Source organism: Penicillium vulpinum, assembly GCF_028829585.1.
Source record: "Penicillium vulpinum strain IBT 29486 chromosome Unknown utg000003l_segment0_segment0, whole genome shotgun sequence".
In the NCBI taxonomy this organism is placed as follows: Eukaryota; Fungi; Ascomycota; class Eurotiomycetes; order Eurotiales; family Aspergillaceae; genus Penicillium; species Penicillium vulpinum.
Genome location: NW_026643243.1, coordinates 4,421,657 through 4,444,771, shown reverse-complemented (window position 1 = coordinate 4,444,771; position 23,115 = coordinate 4,421,657). Strand labels below are relative to the sequence as shown.

The window sequence follows — 23,115 nt, the reverse complement described above, 5'->3', positions numbered from 1 at the left end:
ATATAATAATCACCGAAGTCTGCCACAGTCCCAAAATCCTCTATCAATGTCATAATCACAACAGTTTAGTGTTAAAAATTTTTGGTAGTGCGCTATTAGGTAGGCTTGTTTCCCAGCAGGCTGTGAGGTAGTCGATGCCCCAAACTTAAATAGCCAGGGGGCCTTCTGTGCTAGACCTAAACCACTACTTCCGACACCCTCTTTGCCATTTTATTGACATCGTCCATAGTCCTTGGGATTTTAGGCACTGTGTATCCCTCAAGGTAAGGAATACGATCTTCTTCTACCGGATAGTAAGCATCAATGTGTCGCAGTGGCACTAATATATGTAGCGAAGGATAGGGAACATACCAAACAAAGCCCGTACCCAAGCCTTTGGCGCAGCACCTGCGTTCTCATCCCACAGAGTTACCAAATAAAGAGCTGTTGTCCCAGGGTTACCCATGACTTGCATGGCGGAAGAATTGAAGCTGGGATTGATGCTCTTGGCATCGGCTACGCGTGCTGCGCAAGCCTTAGCCGCTGTCTCAACTGTGACATATTGGTTTATCTCGGAGCCCAGAGTATTGTAAAGATTGAGGTTCTTAGCGACTGCCGCCCAGATATCATGGTCAAAGTGCACATTGTCACCAAAGTAGATGTCATTACGCGACAGTGACCCATCAAACTCGATCTCGTCGTGTCTTGCCAAATCAAAGAGATTGAAGGTCGACTGGTTTCCCGTGGTTGAGAGGTTGAATTTCAATGCTAGCTGAAAGAACCCGTCCATAGATGTTGGTTCGTAGTTGTAAGCACCAGCTATGGCAGATTGAAACGCGGGCAGGTCAATGTTTTTCCCTGAACGAGGGAGCCAACCGTGGTTGGACAAGGCGTTTAGACCGGGGCACGGCGATCGACCTAAGATATATGTTAAATCGTTTCTTGAGATATGTGGTAAAATTCAAATGACTGACTGTCGCCTGGCAGTGGTGGACGGAACTCATGGCCTCGGTGCTCCCAGCCATATGAGCTAGCCACGAGGGTGAAAAGAACCAGCAAGCTTGCCTTCATGACGTTTTGAGTTGACAGTGATATGGTAATATTCCAGGATTAGTTTGTGAAACTAACGTGCTGATGTATGGGCCCTTATATATCCGACTGATATAGTATTGTAGACCAGCTTGTGATCAACACGCGTACCCAGCACCTGGACCAAGCCCACAGAGCGTATTCCATACGCGATAAATGCAAAATAGCAAGCCATGATATCCATATTAAGATTTCTAAATGGTTACCGTGTGGTCCGGGTCTAGGGCATTCTCTCGGCTCGAGATCGTTCTTCTCCGGGCTGTAGGTAAGCTGGCAGCTCAGCTCAAGCTTACGAGGCCTATCATGTTGTAAAATACTCTGTAGGCAATCTCAAATCATCAGTTCAATAATGATTACGGAATAGTCCGTATTTTTTTCTTAAAAAAAAAGAGATTATCCACGTGTTAGGACCCGTAAACCCATCAAATTCATAACTACAAAGGTATATTTCCACCATGCTTAGCCACTTAGATGGCTATAGAAAAACTACGACTACAGACTAAAAAGAAGGAATTCCAATTTCTGCGCCACTGAATGGATTTGGACGATCGCCAGTTTGATTGATCAGGTGAGATGCTTACTACCTATAAAATATGGGGTAGATGGAGAATGACCACCACGACTTTGGGACTCAATAATCCTCAATTATTAAGATAGAGAATAATCGGGATGGACTTTTCATTGGCATGTATCTTCTACTCCGTCTGTGAACAGTATTTGTCAACCTGACCAGGTTAGGCGAATACGCACTTGCATAAAGCCACTGTCACGCTTACTCTCTTGGCATCCAAGGGTAAATAATCCAAATGTCCTTTGACTGGGTTTTTATTTTGACATTAAACTGTGAAATAGGAATCCTTTGGAAGGTTCCACACATGACACTGCCACTATAAACCGGGAAATATTTGATCTTCATGCCAAGGGTTGCGCAGCACTGAAGTGGCTGCGGTTCACAGCCTCAATTCCCGTACTTCTAGCCATTCACAGCGCTGATGGCCAATCCTGAAAGTTGATGGCGCCCAGAGTGGGCCATGTACTTAGTGGTTATTCATTTCGAAGTTGAACAAAGCACTAAGTGCGAGTACTTATTTGGAATTATGGATCTCTATAGGTGAGCTCCAAGTCACTAGGAAGTTAGTCAGGTGATAGGGCGACAATGAGCCCCAACGTGCTCATTCTTATAAGAATTTATTAGAATTTTATTGCTCCAATTTCTCCCACTTACCTTTTGATTGTCACTCATGGATAGATTGGACCAAGAGAGTAGTTGGGCCAAAATCAAGACGCGTAGGTCCCACAGAAAGTCACGATATGGTTGCGAAAAATGCAAGGCACGGCGAATCAAAGTACGCATGACATGATGAGAAGCCATTGTAATACTTATATCTAACATATACAGTGCGACGAGCTTGAGCCAAAATGCTCAAGATGCAATAAAATGAATTTGGTTTGCCAATACCCAAGGAGATCCAACATCCTAGCTCCTGAGGGCAAATCTGAACAAATAGTGCGCTTGGTGCAATACGAAGCGAATACTAGTTCTGAAAATTTGCATTGCTCATCTACGGCAGTCGGAAGCCCAAGGTTATCACCACTCAACATGCCGAGAGAAGATAGATACCCCAACTCGCTCTTGCAGTCTCAGGCATCACAGATTCTCACAGCCACAGAATCCGCACTGTTCAGTCACTACCTTGACCATACTAGCAAAGATATGACTGTTAACGATGAAGACCAACATACTTTGCAGGTCGGCATACCAACTCTAGCTTTCCAGAATAAGTTCCTCATGAAATCTGTGCTCGCATTCTCAGCAGTATGTAAATGCTGTGATATTATCAACCAATCGTCAATATTCTGTGGAGACCGAGAAAAGATCCTGGTGCTTCTATCTATCGCAGATCAATATCACATGGAGTCACTGCAGGAAATCCGAGCCACTCTCCCCGAAACTGATCAATATGACCACATTCTTGCAAATGCTGCCATTATGGGAATGTATGGATCGAGTAGCCATTGCATCCGGATTTGGCTAGCGGAAACAGCATCCGACAATGAGCTAGGACGGAGCCAGTTTATGCCAAAAAGCTGTCAATGGATCAGTCTCTTCCGCGCTGTCCGGGTGGCCTACACGGGACTACTCGATAACAGGCTCAAAACACCGGATGTGATTCACCTTGCTTTGGTAACGACGCCTATTGCTCCTGTACCAAGTTGGGATTATCAAATGCATTGTAAACGCAACGTGCTGTGTCATATTGAGCAGCAAAAATGTCCCCAAGATCATGTTTTGTATCCAATATTGGCTGCTACAATAGTATCTGCACTGGAAAGACTGGAGCAAGGGGCCAGAGAAATCACCAAACATGAGATTGGTGGCACTGGAGACCAGGAGAACCTAACTACCCATAGCGACCCCGATGTTCAAGCATGTTTTATTGCGTTGGAAATATTGAAGGATATTGCATCCGAAACTTTCCCTGATCAATATTTGATGCCGAACACGCCGTGTCACTCCCATCTCGCTTCTGATTTTGATATAAACCTAGTGGGACAAATTTCGAAAGTTTCGCCTTGGATGCAGAGATATACAGCTAGAATAACTTCGATCGTCCCGTCGCGACTTCCGCGAAGGTTCATCATGGCATTTGTCCACAAAGCTCCTGCAAAGTATTTGAACTTGGTCGAAGACATGATGAGTCTCATGCAAAGCAGAGCACCCGGTGGCCACGGAATCACTGCGTGGTCCCTGAATCCCATGGATTTCGAACCCAGCCTGGCACACCAGCTGGCTGTGGATATATTTGCCCATTGGCTGGTTCTGGTTATTTTACTAGATAAGGTGTGGTGGATTGGAGGTATTGGAGCCTGGGAGCTTAGGCAACTCATCACCATTCGGCAAGATACGCGATGGCGTATGTCCTTTTGGAAGACACCTAAAGATTGGTGGCCGGAAAGCATGTTCGAGATCAGTCGGCAATTTAACAAACATCGAGGGAGGAATTGAGTATGATTCGATAGAAGAGAAGATAGACTGCGCGACGAAAGGACATTGACTACCTTCTGCAGTGTTTATTCATAAATGGAAACATATCAATACACCCACAAGAGAGCAGCAAGTCCAAATTAAATCATCATCTTTGTCTTTATTGGCCGGCTCTCAAAGAAGGTCAGATGCGATGGTAGAATACACATATCGCCATTGCTGAGTGGCATCAATGAAGGTCTCAGAGTCTTCCCAGGCAATTATACAACTTCAATCCCAAACTTGGTGAATGAGGTATGTCTTCAGGGTGTATGTGTATGTCGTCACGATATCTGGTAAAGTGATTCATTTGATGAGTTCCAGTGCCAAAAAATCAAAACTTACGAAATTTATTGGCACCGCCCTTCAATTCCCAGAACAGATCGAGGTGAGAGGTGACATTGGCGTGATATTATCCTACCAATCCACCTCTACAGTAGTCTGGTTGAGGGCAATATATCGACATTCTCAGTGCCAAGAATGCCCTAGGCAGTCAAACACGCAATGTTTGAAATAGCAACGGGGTCTCCAGCCGTTGGATACCGCGCCGCCAGGATAAGGGTATTGGCAGTGGACAGCCCGAGGCGCTGCGTAAAGCATGATAATTTAGTCACATCGCGCGTGGAGGCTGCTGGAGCCCCTACTTTAGAAGCCCCGAACAGGGCACTCAGCAGCTTCATAGGTAATTGATTGTGGTTGATCCCCTCTCGGAATGCCTGCGAGATTAGGGCCGGATGGCCACACCGCTATATACTGGTCGCAATACAATCTTGCGGTCTGGATTGGGTAATGGCTCTGTCCAGGTCCGGAATCGCACATCTGACAAGGCTATTAGAGGATCAGAGCCAAAGTACCAGAGAATACAGGATCGGGAATACAGGATCGGGGATAAGTTACCCGGAGATAGCGGTTGCCTTAAGAACGCACTATAGTCCAAGATTCTTGGCAACTTCCTATTGTCGACTAGGGCAGATCGACCCATGTACCTAGGTATCAATCCAAGAGACTAGTCGCAGCCCCCTTTCTTCCCCGTCATTTAGCATCTCATCTCATCAGCTGAATAAATGGGGACCAAATTCGACGTAACTCCGGAAAAGCAGGCCAGCGTGCCTCGCTTCTTCTACAATCAGCTCACTATCAAGCCCATCACGGTCCAGGGAGTCAGCCTCGCGGGCAAGACTGCCTTGGTGACCGGATCCAACACGGGGGTGGGCCTAGAAACCAGCCGGCAGCTCCTCGACCTAGGACTGAGTAAGCTTATTCTTGGCGTCCGCAGTGAAGAGAAAGGTCAGACAGCGAGGAAGAAGTTATCCGCGGGCCAGAATCTGTCCGACGATAGCATCGAGGTCTGGAAACTTGATCAGTCTGACTATGACTCTGTCCTCGCCTTTGCGGAGCGCGCTAAGAGCCTCCCCCGGTTGGATATCGTTGTACTGAACATCGGTATTGGCAACGCGACACGCGTCTTTAACCCCAAAACAGGTCATGATGAGATGATCCAGGTCAATTATCTCTCGACAGCCCTACTGGCAATTTTACTGCTCCCGGTGGTTAAGCAAAAACGCGCCGGGCAAGGGGGTCCGAGTCGGATTACCATTGTCTCATCGGAGGTCTCTGCGTGGACAGCCTTCGAGGAGAAGAAAGATTTTCCGCTGCTAGCATCGCTTGACGAGAACACTAAGGTAGACCCCCTGGATCGGATGATGGTCTCTAAGCTGCTGGGGCAGTTCTTCCTGTCATACTTGGCATCTATTGTCCCGCCTTCTGTAGTGGTCATCAATGCCGCCTCGCCAGGCTCTGTTCACGATTCCGAGTTCAACCGTGAGCATGATAAGACTTTCTCTGGGGCGATTGCGAAAGTTGTGATGCGCGGACTGGCCAACACCGCTGCTGTTGGAGCCCGAATGATCACTGATGCAGCCGTCAAACATGGCCAGGAAACGCATGGCGAGTTCCTCTCCTTTCAGAAAATTGTGCCGTAAGTTGCTTCTATATATATCATGATTAAAACTATCGCTAAAACCATTTACAGGTTGGCACCGATTATCTACACTGCAGAGGGAAAGAAAATCTCAGAACAGCTCTGGAAAGAGACCATGGATGAACTAGCCTTTGCACATGTGGAGGAAATTTTCAAGACTCTTTTGGAGTAGAAAGGAACAACCGGGGGAGCTGATAGTTGACGTTGTGATTGAAGACGTGTAGGTATTTGAGGAGGATTATCCCATGAGCCAGATAGTGACATGAATCAATTTCTATATCAATCCATCCTTTCGAACAATCGGCACACTGCCGTTGGAAGAATGAAGATTATTCCACAACGTAAGGGCGGTATACCCCAGATATAACCTATAATGGAAAGTACGGGCACCCATTGTGAGAGCGCAAGGGGAAAGGCTGCAGGCACTAGACTACGAGTCATCTTAAAATCATGATACGGACGAAGAACAGACAAAGGATACTAGATACATTAATATCTAGGGATAGAGAAAAGAAATGATCAAAAAATATAAATGCACAGGATGAGCATGGTCCATGGTCATCAAGCACCGGAAAAAGAAGCGAAAGAAGGAAAAAAAAAACTTCAAGAAGATTGTCACATCTCGACAAAACATTTCCTTAAAAACGTCAAAGATTCGGGGTTCCCAAATTGGAAGATTTACAATTCGCCCAAATTCTGCAAGCTGACAAGCTCGAAGTATACCGACCGCTTCTGCATCAGCTCAGAATGAGTTCCACCCTCGATGATGCGACCTTGATTGAAGACATATATCATGTCTGCCTTTTGTACCGTACTGAGGCGATGCGCCACAGCGATCGTCGTGCGGCCTTTAGCCGCAGTATCCAGAGCAGCTTGCACGAGCTTTTCAGACTCGGAATCGAGAGCAGAAGTGGCCTCGTCCAGCAAAAGAATTCTGGGGTTGCGGAGTAAGGCCCTAGCAATCGCAAGACGTTGCTTCTGGCCACCTGAAAGCATACTGCCCTTACTACCAACAAGAGTATCGAAACCGCTTGGCAGACTGATGATGAAATCGTAGATGTTTGCATTCTTGCAGCATACCACCATTTCCTCTTCCGAAACATCATCTCGGTCCGTACCTAGCATGATATTCTCGCGGATGGTACCTTGGTACAACGTTGGCTCTTGGCTGACAAGTGCGAGATGGGAGCGATAATTGTTGATGTTGAATGACGAGATTTCCTTGCCGTCACGTAGATACCGCCGAGGGCTGGATCGTAGAATCTCTCTAAGAGCGCAATTGCAGTGGACTTGCCACATCCACTAGCTCCAACGAAAGCAATGTACTGCCCGGGCTTGACCTGGAGATTGAGATCTCGCAGAACCGGCTGGTTTGGTCGCGTCGGGTACGTGAAGTGTACGTCCCTGAACTCGACATGGCCTTCTATACTCTGAACCTTATCGCCATTCTGGCTCCAGCTATCAATTTCCGGTGTCCGGTCGAAGAGAGCCTTGACACTAGCAGCAGCGTGACTAGCTTTAGCAATATCCGGTGCGAAGCTGAAGATAGTCCCCGCAGACTGCGCCCCGAAAATTACGGTGCTGAAACACAGGAAAAATTGAAACCTGAATTGAAGAGTTAGAACTAATATCGCCTCTATTCGTGGGATTGTTGTCTACTCACAGGGTATATTCGTGTCTACCGAATAAGGTACCTCCATACCAAAAGCCGAGAGCCATGCAGAGGAACTGAAGTGATTGGGATGCTGCGTAGAGGATGGATGACTTGAGGACCGACCACACTAGGCTGCGGCCTTGCCAGAGAAGCTGTTCGTGGTAGTGACTGCAAATGTCATCCTCGCGGGTCAAGGAAGCCACAGTTCGGATTGCTGAAGTGGCCTCGCAGGCATAGCTTGCAGAATCTTCGTAGGCTCTCTTTTTCTCCCTCTCAATTCGCACCAGCATAGCCAAACGGAGGTATCCACAAGCGAGCAGAAGGGGAATGGTAGATATACAAACCAGACTAAGCTTCCACCCTACGGCTAGACCAATGGCGCAAGAGGCAACCAAGGTAGTGATCAGCAAGAGAATGGTCATTAGAGTAATCCCAGACAGCCCAGCCAGCTGAGAGGTCTCAGTGGACAGGAAGGAAGTGAGAGCACCCGCAGAACGTGTGTCGAAGTAGGCAATGTCTTGTCGGAGGATATATCGGAATGCTCGGTCGCGAACTCGATGGGTAAGTCGCTCTGCACAGTAAGAGAACGCAATACCCTGAGAAATGAGGGCGAGCAGTTGCACAAAGGCGAGCATCAAATACATCAGCGACCAGAAGTTGACTTGTCGCCGTATCTCGGAGCTCTCTGAGAGAGGGAGCGAAAGGGCTGCAATGCACTTGGAGAAGAAGACAGCTTGTGTTGGATTACCTCCGCCGCAAATGATGGCGAGTAAAATTCCAAAGATCATATATTTCCATTCCTGTTTGTTCAAAACAGCAACAAAACGTATCAGCTGGAACAAGGTATAGTTATCGGTCATGTCCTTTTGTCCCTTCTTCGCAAGTGCCGTTCGCGATTTGTCCGATCGTGTCTTGTCCGCCTCAGGGTCCTCAGGTTCTTTTCCTTGATCCAATTTGCCTAAGCTGTCGCGCTTCTCATGGAATTCGACTCGCGGTAAATCGTAATTGATTTCGGGCAAAATGTGATCATCATCTTTGTTTCTAGACTCTTGTTTCGTCGCGATTCGCTGAGCCTCAGCCAAGTTGTAGTAAGTTGCTTTCTTCTGGAGGAGCTCATCGTGGGTACCCTGTTCGACAATACGTCCGTGGGACATAACCACAATATTGTTCGCATTCTTAATAGTGGACAGTCGGTGAGCAATGATCACAGTGGTTCTTCCCTGGGCAGCTTTGTCGAGTGCGGCTTGTACAAATCCCTCGCTCTTTGTGTCAAGTGCGGATGTTGCTTCGTCAAGTAGGAGGATTTTAGGATCGCTAACCATGGCCCTGGCAATGGCAATGCGTTGCTTCTGGCCTCCTGAGAGAAGGAAGCCTCGTTCGCCAATGTCGGTTTCGTAGCCTTCGGGAAGGGAGGTGATAAAGTCGTGGGCCTGAAAAGCATCACAGTCAGAATTTCAGATCAGATGTGGCACGGGTAAGGAGGGCGCGTTTAATGTAGGGGTGTTATAGCATCTGATTTACTCACGTTTGCCATTCGAGCAGCGCGTTCGACCAGCTCAGTAATTGCTTTTTCGGACCCATGCTCGTGCGGTGTTCCGATCAATCCGTGCTTAATATTGCCAAATATAGTTGTAGCGAATAAGGTAGGCTCTTGGCTAACCAGTGAAATTTGTTGTCGCAACCAGCGTAGATTGAGGTCTTTGATATCATGGCCGTCAATGTATACAGATCCGCCGACAGGATCGTAGAAACGCTCAACCAGCCCGATGATAGTGCTTTTCCCAGAGCCTGAAGCCCCAACAAGCGCAGTAGACTTACCCGCCGGGATCAGCAAGCTCACGTCGTCCATCACAACAACTTCGGGGCGGGAAGGGTATATATGTCTGATATTCTTGAGTTCCACATCTCCCTGAAGTTTCTTTAACTTCTGCCCCTCGGTCGATAGAGGATCGAGAGGAGAGACTCGATCAATGGTGGCGTAGATCTTGTTGGCTGCCGCCACTGCTGTGGTAATGGCTTGGACATTCGGTGTAATATTCCCGAGGGCAAAGGCACCCATCATGATGGCCATTTGAATCGTGAGGATCTGCGCTAGCCCAACGGACCCATCCACTAGGAAGCGGGAGCCCATCCAGAAAGACAGTCCATAATTAAGGTAGATGTACCTAAAAAGAGACAATATCAGAACACTGGGCTTTTAAGGTAATTCAAGTGACCGCCATTTGGAAGGTGCGATATTGTGACACTCGCTGTACTTACAGAAAGAGAAAGCCAATCATTGAGCTGGTGGTAGACTTGAGCTTGAATCCGGACTTCTCTGCTTCAATGAGATACCCATCGTATCGCCGAGCCAGCTTCTCTTGAGTATTGAACGCAGCCGCGTTTCGGATCGAGCTGATGACCTCTTCCGCAACAGTTCCGCCTTCAGCAAAATGGCCGAGGTATTTTCTGCTGAGCTTAGAGACGAACGTGCCCACGAAGCCCAATGTGACAACGATAGCGACGACAGTGGAACACAGAATCAGCGTCAGCTTCCAGTATCTAATGAAACCGATCACGAAAGCGGCCACAAAGGTGGCGATAGCTGTTATGGTCAATCCCACTTTCTCTGAGATACCTTCTTGGATAAGATTGGTGTCTGCCGTAATGCGTGTGGTGATCTCGCCCGCGCCAAGCTCGTCGAAAAAAGCAACATTCTGCCTCAGAATGGCGGCTAAGAACCGCTCTCTGATCTTTGCTGTGATATGTTCCCCGGCGTACACGAAACCGACCGTGGCCATGTAAACCATAAAAAACTCACCAATAGCGAGGTAGAGAAAGTACAAAGAGAATCTACCAAGCTCGCTGGTGAATTGGTTGTCCGAGATGTCTCCCAACAGGAAGCTGCGGAAAGTGCCTGCAAGACCTCCAAACAGGATCGTCATCATGGGCATAAGAGCACCACCGATAATTGCGGCAATCGAGGCAAGGACCAGGACGATCTTGTCATTCCGTGTCGCATAACGATACAAATTCATATAATTAACCTTGGTGGCGGGCAGATCCAACTGTCTCTTAAGGATCAGCCTTTCATGCTCTGGCAGATGCTTGAACGGATCATCATCAGCCGGCGCTGGACCAACTGGGTTCATGGGAGGGTTGGCGGGTGTGGCGGCTTGGCCTGCCTCGACAGGCGCTTGCTGGTCTCCAAGGTCGCGGCTCGGCATGGTGAAGTAGTCCAGCGATCATCAAAGAGGGCAGTGACACTGGCAGTGGCGGTAGTTTTTCTTATATTGGTCAAGTTGACCATGAATGAAGTAATTATGGAGCGAAAGGATCGTTGGAGTGTGCGACTGCCTTTTGGTTACGCTTCATAGTGCCCCTGAGTGCCCCTGTCGACGCGTAGTTTTTTTCTTTATTTGGGGTGAAATATGATGCGGGAATGTACAGTAGCATGTGTAAGGCTGTTGTATTGCAAGGATGTCTGTATATTATGTGGGCCATGATCCGACCCATATGAATATGCCTAGTCAGGTCTTAGTTAGCCCTCTGGCATAAGTTCGGATATATCAAAGTGACAGAGCGGCACCATGGCGTTCACAGGCCCAACACTCCAGGGCTACATCCAAGTACATCCAAGACCACTAAATTTATGAGTCGCAGATCCGTAAGCCTCTTACCCGGCGAATCAACGGGGATAGTGGGGGCTCGGAACCTTACCGAATCGGGCAATCACCCAACGCCTGATCCTTCCAGGCCGCGTACTCTAGACCTACGCATTCGTTAACACATAACGGCGTAAATAATTTAACAGCTTGTCTTATTGGTGGCGACAAAGAAGCTGCGTACCTATCTATATTCGAATTTATCGCCACCGCATCCGATCTCGTATTTATTCGGCGGCTACTAGTGCATTAGTCCATTGGATTTTTAGATTGCCAAACCCGTATCTCACCAAATCAATGTGGGTAATAATTGTTGGCGGGGGTCTGGCGGTCGTGACGCTTGCAAGTGCATTGGACAAAACAAATGTTGATTTTGTGTTTCAAGAGGCCCGAGGTCGATTTGACCCCGAAGTTTGAGCATCCATTGGACTTAGTGTCGCCGCAATGCGCATTCTAGGCCAGCTAGGGGCGGTCAAAGCGATCATGGATGGAACGGCACCAATCAAAATGTCCAAAGTTCATCGCAGCGACGGTAAACTTGTCATGCCATCGGCGCTCACTTTCCCGATCTTGAACACCAGGTATGTGGTAATTGTATGCCTAGTTAGTTTTGAAGCAGTTTCTTAATTTGAAATTCCAGGTTTGGCTATAGATCATGCTTTCTGGACCACCAACGCGCTCTGAAGGCGTTCATAGACTGAATTAGGTTGAAGGACAACATGCTGCCCAACAAGACCGTGTCGCGGATCGACCAAACAGATTCTGGCGTCATTTTACATTTTCAAGACGGTTCTTCCTACCACGGGGACGTGGTCGTTGGCTGTGATGATGTCAATAGCAAAGCATCGACTCGGAGCGAGATGTGTCGCCTTGCTAGCGAGAAGGATCCAGACCACTTCTTAACGTGGAAGCAGAAGAGTAAGTGTGCGAGGCTGCGGCTCAAGAACTGTGATTAATTCTTTCTTTAGTAATGAGTGCTGAATTCAACTGTCTTTTCCGCATATCTGACCCCGTACATGGTCTCATTGAGGAAACTGTCGACACCGTTTTTGACAACGGCAGGTCCATGCTTGTGATCACTGGAAAACATGGACGGGTGTTCTGGTTTTACCATGAGAAGTTGGACAAGGTTTATTATACAGATGCCGAAGATTTCCCACGGTGCTCTCAAGCAGATGCGGGAAAGCTTGCGCACAAAAATGCCTGGCGACCTATCACCGAGACTGTGACAGTGGGAGACATATGGGAAAAGCGTGTGACCTACACACTGGTGCCATTGGAGGAGGCCCTGTTCGACGCGTAGAGCTGGGGACGTATAGCGACTGTGGGGAATAACTGCCATAAGATGACCCCTAATACTGGCCAATCTGGGAACAATGCAATTGAGTCTGCTGCTGCGATGGCAAATCAACTTCAAAGTCTCCGTGATGAGGCGCCGATCACCTCTTAGAAAATTGAGTCAGCGTGGCACAAGTGGCAGGAGAAGCGCCAGGCTCGAGCCAACGCGACGGTGAAAGAAGCGGCGATGGTTTGCCAATTGCAAGCGCTGGACGGCCACATGGCTTCTTTTTTCATGAACTATGTTGTGCCAAATGCCAGCGAGTTGCTTCTGAAGTTGTTCACCGGTACGCTCATCGGCGCTGAGATCATTGACAGTACCGGCCCAGTCTTTTTCGAAGGCTCTTGCCCCTTCAAACCTACCCAAGGTATCGATCGGCAAACACGAACGATTGCTGAACCGTATGGCCCTTGCGTTGCCATTATTCGGGCTCTCTTTTTGGGTGGCGACCACCCACTACTATGCGCCCGTGCCCCCTTCGACTTATGCAAGCGGATGTTAGGTAGTTAGTTAGTGCATCAGAGGTTACAAGTAGTAGTTTACAGATTGACAATACACCCTCCTACACCTCTCTTAGTTGACTTCTTGAATCCCTGTCCCGGTTTGCTTTGTAGGCTGTGGAAGGTATGAAACTGGATTACGCTTGCTGAATCGACCCGTATGCTAGAGAGCATACTGCCTGGAGCGTTCCCGTCTTCAATGTATATATTAGGGTTACATGCAAATTTATATTCCAAAAAAGCTCCTAATGTCCTTCTGCTTCTGCTTCCCCAATTCCCTTGCCTCCGACAATATTTCATGTTTATGAAGGGTTGTAATTAAATGGGCTCACCCTAATCCTACTGCTCTTCATGAAAAAGGGTTCTCAAAGCCTGAATAGCTTCATTATATAGAACCCGCGCCTCTTCAACCACGATTTCATCCTCGTTAACCTCTGGAAGGAATTCACCAAGTAATATCATCCATGATACCCAAATCATCGGCAAAAATCTCGTCCACTGGGTTCAAAAAGTTCTCAATATCTATTGGAAAACCTAGGTTTGCATAATAATTATTGTTTGAAGCAGTATACTCCGGGGTACTTCTATCCTCGCTATAGTGTATACGATTACGGATAGGCTCGCGATATTAAAACCTGGTAAGCTAGCCATTGCTGAATGAAGGTATAGGAACCCCTTTATAAATAGGTAGCTAGTGCTAGAAGAAGTGCACCTTCTCACGTATAAACTCCTAGATTATAGAAATATGATTCTCAGCGAGTCTGGTCCAATGGATAAGTACTTTTCGAGGTCTAGCCTGTAACAGATTGATATCCTTACAAACAACCATCGTGGTTTCTTGTTTGTTCAATTGAACCAGCTATATCGATATTTTTCATTCCTCTTCTTAAGCCATAAATAAGACGTATCAAGGACGCAACGTAGGCCGACTAAACCTTAGAAGCTTCTAACATAAGATGGAACCTTGGAATGATACCTACCTACTTCCCTGTCATTAGTAATAGTGGAAACTAGGAAATTCTAGGCATCAATGCACAGACTAGTAAATATGACCAGGATCTACAGCGTATATATTCGTACTGTCGAACCCCAGTGCCAAGAATTAAAAGTCTATATGTTGAGATGCAGATTCTGTTGTTATGCACCATATATTACAGCGCTAATATATCACTTATATCACCAATATCACATTGGAATTGGCTTGCATATCTAAAAAACTCAGAATATGAACACAGCTGGCAAGCAGATCTCCATTGTCCTCGCCGGTGTATATTCTATCAAAAGGAATTTGCAGCAAATTGCAATGGAGCCAAGCGTATATCTCCACTTCTGGCGAACCATCACCTTGATCTGAGGAATGCCCTGTTTCTTTGTATTCTACGAACTGCCAAGCCTAGATGTAGCGAGATAATGCAACACTTCATATGAGGTCGAGCACTCCACAGAACAATTTCTCAAACTAGACTTGTTTTGCCTTGTTCCTGCCTCTTCAATTTACCTCAAGATATATTGTGTCCATTGTAAGAGCTTCCTTGTCTTGCATCGGTGCTTATATCTTCTATTTGCTCGTTCTCTTGATTAGAGCAGGGTCTATAGTTTACCAATTCAAAAAATTTTAAGCTCATCTACAGAATCTGCAGCGTGGCAATGTGACTTGGAGCTGTCGTGGCATCCTCAGCCCCCTACTTGAGGGCCTTATTCGGGTGCCTTATTCGGGTGTCTTATTCGAGGGGCTATCGATGAGGCTGAATAGATAAAGAGATTTATATAAATAGCATGTCTGTTCTCATTTTGAGTCCTCTCATCTTCATCAGTGACTTATCTTTATCTCTGCAATCTACTCAATCATCAAACAATCGGATCAACATGAAAATTTCCGTTATTGCTATCTTTGCCCTCCTGGGCCTTGTTGCATCATCTCCCTCTAGCAGCAGGCCCGAAAAAAGGGAACTTGGTTATGATGTTGGGGTAAGAATGTGCTCTTCTACCGGATATACCAATCATTTTTGTTAACCCGGAACAGGAGTGCAATGGTACTTCATGCCGCCGTAATTTAGTTAACTCGAGGTGTGGCTACAGATCTGTAAGTTTTTCCCCGACATTTTTTAGATGAGCTCGTAGGTAACACGCTGACCTCATTTTCCCTTCCAGTGCGTGGGTAACCGTGGTGGTGATGGTACAAAGTGCTATATCCAGAAGAATAGTGGCGCAACTTTCTACCCTGTTGGCTGCAAGGACAGTCATTGGCTCTGCCCGTAAAGCTCTATTGTCACTTTTTTACAGGCCACGCGACTGATTCATTGTATTCGGGTCCGCTGCTGGATGGGATTTCAACCCAAAGATCGGGATTGGCGCTGGGATATTTAGAACGATGGAATAGTCTTGTTAGAGTGATATTACTAAACCATGCTACCCAGGTATGTCCCGAGGTCGCGTGAGAAGTTGTCCTAGATAGCACTCAAATCTGGGTAATCATTTATATTTTCTCGCTCAATCGCCAGTATGCGAGTGGTGTATGAAAATGTGGAGTTGTAAAAAGGAATTTATGATGGATAAAGCTTGAAATACAGAAAGTTTTTCAAATAGATGTTGGGTTAATAAGCACAAGATGCCATTGCCCAGGTGTTTACCCTTTTCGGCATTCCGGCACTACCTAGGGGTCCCCTCGGGGCTAACGCAAGTCCTGGGATCTACCCGGGTTTGCATGGTAAGGCGGCGGTAAAGGCGTTAGCCCGATTGGGCCTGTTTACCGTCCCTAAAAAACCACTCGCCCGATAATTTTACCCTGAAACTCACCAATCTTCCTCAAGTACGATGCCATCTTCAATCCCAATCGAACAGCCGGTATTTCTACGCCAACCCCCGTTCAACCAAGGACTTACTATGGGGATGTGCGATCTGCGATAAGAAAGGATCCGATGAGAATACGGGATCCGTTGGGGCCCACCAACACCGGGTAGGTGGTGGTGAAAGGCGGTGGCACGATTAGCGGTTTACACATCAATCAATCTTACCATACCTTGCTTTACTCCACATTTTCTGTCAACATATCACCTTTCGACTCATCAATTTGCGAATTCTACTTGTGACTACGCTTAGATGTCACGCCTTCTCAATCTGCCTAGCGAGCTGCTCGCTCGCACATTTTCTTATGTGAATCAATCATCATTAAAGTCGCTACGCCAATCCTGCCGTTTCATATCACAGCTAGCCACCGATCAGCTCTACAGGACCGTGCGCCTACAGCCCAGCAAGACAAGCCAAAATAGGTTACAAGAGATCTTGAACAATCCTAGTCTACGTCGTGTTCCGCGAAAGATCTACATAGACACCGTGGACGAGAGTCTTGTACGATTATCTTAATCCACCTCCAAGCAACAACTAATGCACACAGAATTACGATGATGAAGAAGAGCAAAAATGGCCACAAGGCTGGGAAAATCTCGTTTCGCAAGTGAAAGAATTGCCTCGGCTGAACGCCGCCGTTCTTTGCTTCGATAAGGGGTTTACTTCAGACAGCACGGATCATGATTACCTCCATTACGAAGACTTCCCCCAGACGCCTCAATTTCGCTTCCAAGCAATGCATAAGCTCTTCTCTCTTCTTGAATCCTTACGGCACCCAATCCAAGATCTTGGCATTCGCAACTTGCAAGCAGATAACCCCAAAGATCCGAAAACACTTGCGAAATTGGGAAAGGTCCTGTCAGGCCTACTGTCCCTTCGCCTAAGCATTACCAGCGAGACAAATGACGCCGCTCCTGAGCATGATCTCGAGGTATAACCCACCCATTCTCTGTCGACATGCTTTTTCTAAGAATATCAGTATCCGGAAATCCGCAAGTTTTTCAAGGAGTTACCCAGCACATGGCTGAGTCCCGCTGCGCCTTCTCTCCAACATCTCTCGCTCTGCTCGCGTGAATACTGGGGTTTTTACCCTCACCTGGATCTCTCCAATCTGTTCTTTCCACGCCTGAAGACGCTATCACTAGGAAACTTCTGTTTCTTCCATGATGGTCAAATCGACTGGATTCTGAAGCATGGCGACACCCTCGAGGAAATCTACTTCGATGACTGCGCCGTTCTCTACGACTTTTGTATGATGGAAGAGAATGTGGACGCCTGTGCTTTACCTAGAGACACCTTAGTGCGCCGCGAGGGCGATGAGTCTTTGTATGGTTCGTTTGAGAAGCGATGGCACGATATTTTCGATCTATTTGCAGAAAGATTGCCAAAACTACGACACTTTCGAATCGGCCGTAGTAATTGGTACTCAAATATTCCATTTGAGCAAGAGAGGGATATCAAGGTCGGGCTATATTCCAATCGCTACATGTGCTGCTATGATGGATATGGCCCTTCGCCTTATATGGAAGGTGAGGATCCCAAAGATCTCGCAAACATTGAGAATGCGTGGAGACCGTCACCAGAATGCGACGACGAGGATCGCGCGGCACTGCGCAAACTATTGGCAAAGCTTGGGCAATCGGTCCAGGAAAGTTATTTGGATTCATACTCTGGTGGTCGTATAGTGGATCTTGTTCAGAAGAGATACGGATCCGCAGAGTGATACAGTATCCATGGTGCAATCACTTGGGTAAAAGAGACTCCACCTAGGCAGGGCTTGCAAGGTTGGAAATTATGCAGACCGTTTCTAAGTCAGGGCCTGGGGGTTAGTGGCATTTGCTAAGTGATTGCTCAACATTTAAAATGATGTTACATATGAGAAAGCACGAATATATACCTCCAGGGCTATCTACGCAATATCCTTCATCCTTCAAATGCTGGTGAATCGACACCTAGGACTAGACGTAGACCACCTGGTCATCCTCTGACACCATGATTGATTGCTCCAGATATTGTAAGGTTCCATTTCTAATAGGCAACTGTGACTTGGACTAGAGCCACCCCGGGGTCGCAGGGAATTTAGCTTGCGTAGGGCTGTCAATACAGAGGTTCTTGATCAGAATCCACATTTTGAAACTTCTTCAACATTTCTGGCTTTGCAAATAGTAGAAGACTCCTGTGGAGCTGTGGAGTTGACTTCCGCAAAGCCCATAAATGGGCCCTACCTTCGAAACCCGACCCAACCCACAGCCTATCAGTGGGGGCCTATAAGGCCCCCATTAAAGCACACCCTAGGCGGCCTCTGTAATCGCTGTATTACGACCTTCCACTAAGTATATAAAGTTCAAATTTAGCTAGGATTATAGTAGCTATATAAGTATACATTTCAATTTTGAACAAAATCTAACCATTAGAAGTCGAGATACTATTGATCTTAACGTTTTAGTAAGATATATATTTTATGTTTGTGTAGGAGCACTTTCTAAGTGAACTTTGTAATTTATAAATTATCTAAATAACGCGTATTTTTAAACGTGATATAGAGGGATAAATAGTAATTGATTTTAAGTGATTTAAACTAATAAAATATCACCGTTAGAATAAGGCTTAGAAACGGAGGTAAAACGAAGGGTAATTTTAAAATCCCTATAAGGGGGTTCAACTTCTGAATTCTTGGTATATTTGTACTGTTTGGGGCCTATTTGGGGGCCTATTAACCCGCAGTGGGCTTCTACCTTAGGCCCATAACCCACCGGTGGGCCCGAGGCCGGGCTAAAAACCCAGCCTATTTGCGGGTTGGGTCAGGGTTGGGCTTTGGGCTTTGTGGGCTCTGCGAAGTCTACTAGTAGAGGAAGCAAATTCGCGCGGATTTCCCTTTTGTTTGCTCTGTTTGCTCTGTCTGTAGGATCTACGTTCTTGAGGCCGTTGAGACCATACAAGCTCATTACGGATGCTATGTTTGCGCTGTCATTTACACATGTACTGGATGACGGAAAATATAAAGTAAAGTAAATTATGGTGAGATTCATCAATGTGTAAACCTCTAACTAATAACATATGATAACTAGTTATGGTCTCACACGGCAGCCGGGGGTGATTCCCCCTACTCGGACTTCCTTTTTTTTATTTTGATATCCTTCTCTTTTTCTTCTTTTCATGATATATTCTCACTAAATGCTCTAAAGATTTGTCAATCTAGTGCTCTAGGTAGGGTAAGCCGTGTCTAATAGCTTTGTCTAGCTTCAATAAAACTGCCATATCATCTATGCAGAGTGGTATCATCCTATCCGAAGTAGTCTCAGCGTGAAAGAACCTTGAAGATTGATCCATACATCAGTGGTGTAAGATGCAGCATAACGGGGGATTGCTTTTAAGGTTATCGTTGCGATATCATGGACCAAATAGCTAATACAAAGGTGAGACTTATATGAACTATCTAGGCGATGGCTTGCACTCTAGGGACATGGATATTCGATGAAGATTGTGGGGCCGGATTGCGGGAAAATAAATGTGAAGTAAGAGCAATGGGGCCAAATAAATGAGCCCCTGTGGTTCAGACCTAGGTTACAGATAATGGAGGTGAATACACTATCTCGCTAGAGAATACATTACTAATCCTTTGTATCAACTCCTTGTTTAGCCTTAAACTGTTTCGAATCGACGTTCTACAGTCGTATAATCAAATCCGTAACATGAGATGAGCTGGTCTTCCAAAGCAGCTACTAGTTAATATGTGGGATCTAGCAATCTAATCAATGCTTTTAAAGCCTCTTTAGTAGCTATAGGTCGAAGTTAATAGATCCTGCAAATCCAATAGGGTAATGGACTTTATAAAAGAGAAAGCTACTATAGAAAGAGAATACAAGGCAGAACTTGGTAGCTTTCTCAAACTAGAGGAAGTTCACAGAATGTCAAAAGCCAGTAGTAAAGTGGTAGTTACGGCAAGCGAAGAGGAAGATGTGTACTTTCCCTCTGGTCTATACCGGCCCTTTAAATGTTCCTGTCGAGTCTAGGCCTTAACGGGTTTGCCGTCCACCGGACACCGCACCCCCTCGGACACCGCTCACTTCACCTTCGGGGACCCTCCCCATTTCCTAACAACCTCGCCACGGCTCCGAATGGATTATATTTGCCGCTATTGTATATAAGCCCCAGTCCTACAAGAAAGGTTCTGGCAGTTGGGGTTGTTATGCAGCCGGATCTCCCACGCTTGGACCGTCATTATAGTAATGGATCGTCCAGATCATCAAGGGGAGTGTGCATTACAGAAGGATATGCACTACGTCGACGTAAGCCTATTTTTCATACAGGAATTAAGTAAATACATATCTGATTAAGAGTGCAACGAATGGAATACACAATATCCATATCAGTCGTGTTGAATCATCCTTCTACATTCATAGTCTAGATATAATAGACCAGAACAAGGAGTTAATGGAAGGTCCAATAGCAGAGTGTCGTCGGTCATAATGCCAAGGTGCTTTTGTTTAGAAATCCAAAGTAGGTAAATGTGTACATGCTAGAGGTCTAGTATGTGGAGATCCCCCGCATATAGTTTCCCCAGAAAAACTTTACCTGGCGGGGCGAGGATATAAAAGAGCGCTCTCTGCGTGCCAGCGGCGAACACAATCAGTTCAAATCTTTGAATCAAAGTTTACCACACAAATATACCCTGAGCTACTATTTGTGACAGCATACAGAATGGGTTTAGGTATAATTCAAGTGAATGAGGACCATACACCTGGAACCTTTCAGTTGTTCGATGAATCCTCGGCACATCTCTCTTCCCAGATGAGATATGGCACTGGAAAGGTAAATTCAGGAACAAAAAGTGTTAAAAAAAAAGAAAATACGCTAAAAGGAGTATGTAGCATGCAAGTGTTCTCCTAGTTCCGCAGCCTTCCAACAACCCGAATGACCCTTTGGTGAGTGGTCCCCTACAGTGTGGTGGACTCACCAAACTCAAACTTTGCATAGAATTGGCCGCAATGGAAGAAGAATTTGATATATGTTGTCTTATTCGCGAATTCAATCATTTTCTCCTCGATTCCGCCGCCGGTGATTGCTCCATCTATGGTCTTGATGTCGATGGCCCTTAAGCGATCTATCAAGGATATTACAATGCTTACCGCATACCAACTGCTTACGACTGCTTGTTACGGGTGTGTATCACATATGTCTCGTTATAGAAGTTGAGCTGATTTATATATAGACCAATTGGATCGGCTCTGGCACACAAATACGGGAAACGGCCACAGTTTATCTTTGCTTCTGTCATGGGATTTGCTGGAACACTTATCTGCTGCACCACAACCGACAACTATGGTATTCTATTGGCAGGACGGATTATCCAGGGCTTCGGCTCAGCGGTATTTGAGAGTTTGACTGTTGCAGTCATGGGGGATATGTGTGTTGATCTAAACTCCTGCCTATTCCTTGCGCCGCTGACTGGGAAAACTCAAAGTTCTTTGTCCACGAGCGATCTCTCCGGACTGGTCTTCTAGTAATGACATGGACCTGCATTATATCTTTAGTCTCGATCCTCGGTGGCGCGATAGCTGAGTCTCTAGGCTGGAGATATGTGTTCATCATTCATCTTCCCTTTACCGTTGTTGGATTGTTATCAGTTGTATTCTTTCTTCCAGAGACTCAATGGAAGGGTACCCGACCGGACATTCTTTCCCGTGAGGCCGCAGCTCAGACGGAGGACAAAGAGATGACAAAAATCAGTCACGGACATGAGGAAAATTTCACAGAATCATCTTTGACGGAAGATTCGTTGACGGAATCGAAGAAGACATTTGTGCAAGAACTTGCAATCTTCAGTGGAACGCACACAGAAACCAACCTGTTACGACTTGTTTTCGCTCCATTTGCCGTGATTATCAACCCTGCAGTGATCTGGGTAGGTAAATTCATTCTTCCTCGTGTATGGCTTGCTAACTAGGATCGTTAGGCAATTGCTGTGGGTGGTGCATGCATTGTTAGTTCCTCTCCATTCTTGTTTACATGTATGCCAGCATGGGGGTTAATAAAGTGATGCAGGGGTTCTATGTGGCTGTCTCCTACATCCTCGCCCAAATATGGACACCCCCTCCCTACAATCTGAATGCCAGTCAAAATGGTACTTTCTATGTTGGTGGTGAGTTTTAGTTTTCTGCTTCTGGAAGAATAGAGAAAATTTTGGCTAAATTTGACCTGCAGCATTGATCGGAGGCATGATTAGCAGCGTGGCCGGGCCATGGCTAGGTGATGCGATCGTTAAGAAGCTAACAACGTGGAACAAAGGAACATATGAGCCTGAATTCCGGATTCCAATGATGCTGCTTTCTGCTGTGTTCTGTGGCATCGGATGGTTTGTCTTCATGTGGGATCTTGACAACCCAACGCCGAATGGTTACTATCTGGGTGCATTCTGCCATGGTTGTTTGTGCTGTGGTACTACCATAGGCATGACATTTGCCAACCTTTATATACTGTGAGTATATGTATTTTCCCTATGACTTATTTTATGCACTTGACTGATAACGGTTGGAAATGACAGTGACGCCTTCCGGGAAAATTCCACAGAGATCTTTATCCTCTTGATGACGGGCAAGAACTTCATTTTCTATGGTTTCTCCCAGGTTATAAACACCTGGGCAGAGGAAGAAGGCCCTAGTGATGTTTTGAAGACTTTCGGAATTATCACAATGTGTCTCATAGGTACATCACCGTTGTTGTGTAAGTTTGACCAGGCCTCTTCCTCTTGCCATGAACAACATATTGATAGGCGATACAGACATCTTTGGCAAATTGAACCGCTCTTTCATGCACAAGACTGGATTAATGAGCATGTTGACAGGGTACAAACACTAGGGGAGAAGGATTTGTCTATTTCGATCATCTGGAACCATGGACCGCCGAAGAAGTTGTGTAAACAGATGATCCCATGACATGCTTGTAGTGTGGCAAAGGATTAAGCATCAATGTAGCAAATATATATGTTGAAATGAGAAGTTTGGGAAATTGAACTAGAAATTCCAAAATGTATACGGGTACTAAGTTGATTATACTA

At 46.2% G+C, this 23,115-nt stretch overlaps 8 protein-coding genes across 8 annotated transcripts; 6 read left to right on the top strand and 2 right to left on the bottom strand.

Annotated features, from left to right (window-relative positions):
- Positions 1–176: 176 nt before the first annotated feature.
- N7479_006737 (Chloroperoxidase) lies at positions 177–1,050 on the bottom strand (the record flags this gene model as incomplete). Its single annotated transcript, XM_057254431.1, has 3 exons — positions 177–283; positions 352–897; positions 954–1,050. The coding sequence occupies 3 exons, from the start codon at positions 1,048–1,050 to the stop codon at positions 177–179; spliced, it is 750 nt and encodes a 249-aa protein (XP_057108293.1).
- Positions 1,051–2,668: 1,618 nt separating this feature from the next.
- N7479_006736 (uncharacterized protein) lies at positions 2,669–4,075 on the top strand (the record flags this gene model as incomplete). Its single annotated transcript, XM_057254430.1, has 1 exon — positions 2,669–4,075. The coding sequence occupies one exon, from the start codon at positions 2,669–2,671 to the stop codon at positions 4,073–4,075; it is 1,407 nt and encodes a 468-aa protein (XP_057108292.1).
- A 1,082-nt stretch (positions 4,076–5,157) lies between these two features.
- Positions 5,158–6,246, top strand: N7479_006735 (Short-chain dehydrogenase/reductase SDR; the record flags this gene model as incomplete). The annotated part of the gene is made up of 2 exons (XM_057254429.1): positions 5,158–6,071; positions 6,126–6,246. 2 exons carry the CDS (start codon positions 5,158–5,160, stop codon positions 6,244–6,246), a joined length of 1,035 nt encoding a protein of 344 aa, XP_057108291.1.
- A 506-nt stretch (positions 6,247–6,752) lies between these two features.
- Positions 6,753–10,934, bottom strand: N7479_006734 (ABC transporter permease/ATP-binding protein; the record flags this gene model as incomplete). Its single annotated transcript, XM_057254428.1, has 5 exons — positions 6,753–7,341; positions 7,401–7,679; positions 7,738–9,158; positions 9,254–9,893; positions 9,988–10,934. 5 exons carry the CDS (start codon positions 10,932–10,934, stop codon positions 6,753–6,755), a joined length of 3,876 nt encoding a protein of 1,291 aa, XP_057108290.1.
- Positions 10,935–11,816: 882 nt separating this feature from the next.
- On the top strand, positions 11,817–12,675 carry N7479_006733 (FAD-dependent oxidoreductase; the record flags this gene model as incomplete). Its single annotated transcript, XM_057254427.1, has 3 exons — positions 11,817–11,953; positions 12,079–12,290; positions 12,341–12,675. The coding sequence occupies 3 exons, from the start codon at positions 11,817–11,819 to the stop codon at positions 12,673–12,675; spliced, it is 684 nt and encodes a 227-aa protein (XP_057108289.1).
- A 2,402-nt stretch (positions 12,676–15,077) lies between these two features.
- Positions 15,078–15,470, top strand: N7479_006732 (uncharacterized protein; the record flags this gene model as incomplete). Its single annotated transcript, XM_057254426.1, has 2 exons — positions 15,078–15,179; positions 15,363–15,470. 2 exons carry the CDS (start codon positions 15,078–15,080, stop codon positions 15,468–15,470), a joined length of 210 nt encoding a protein of 69 aa, XP_057108288.1.
- An 840-nt stretch (positions 15,471–16,310) lies between these two features.
- Positions 16,311–17,781, top strand: N7479_006731 (F-box protein; the record flags this gene model as incomplete). The annotated part of the gene is made up of 3 exons (XM_057254425.1): positions 16,311–16,559; positions 16,606–16,989; positions 17,065–17,781. The coding sequence occupies 3 exons, from the start codon at positions 16,311–16,313 to the stop codon at positions 17,779–17,781; spliced, it is 1,350 nt and encodes a 449-aa protein (XP_057108287.1).
- A 3,398-nt stretch (positions 17,782–21,179) lies between these two features.
- Positions 21,180–22,916, top strand: N7479_006730 (uncharacterized protein; the record flags this gene model as incomplete). Its single annotated transcript, XM_057254424.1, has 8 exons — positions 21,180–21,220; positions 21,271–21,521; positions 21,593–21,963; positions 22,015–22,041; positions 22,104–22,200; positions 22,263–22,536; positions 22,603–22,781; positions 22,831–22,916. The coding sequence occupies 8 exons, from the start codon at positions 21,180–21,182 to the stop codon at positions 22,914–22,916; spliced, it is 1,326 nt and encodes a 441-aa protein (XP_057108286.1).
- Between the last annotated feature and the right edge of the window lie 199 nt (positions 22,917–23,115).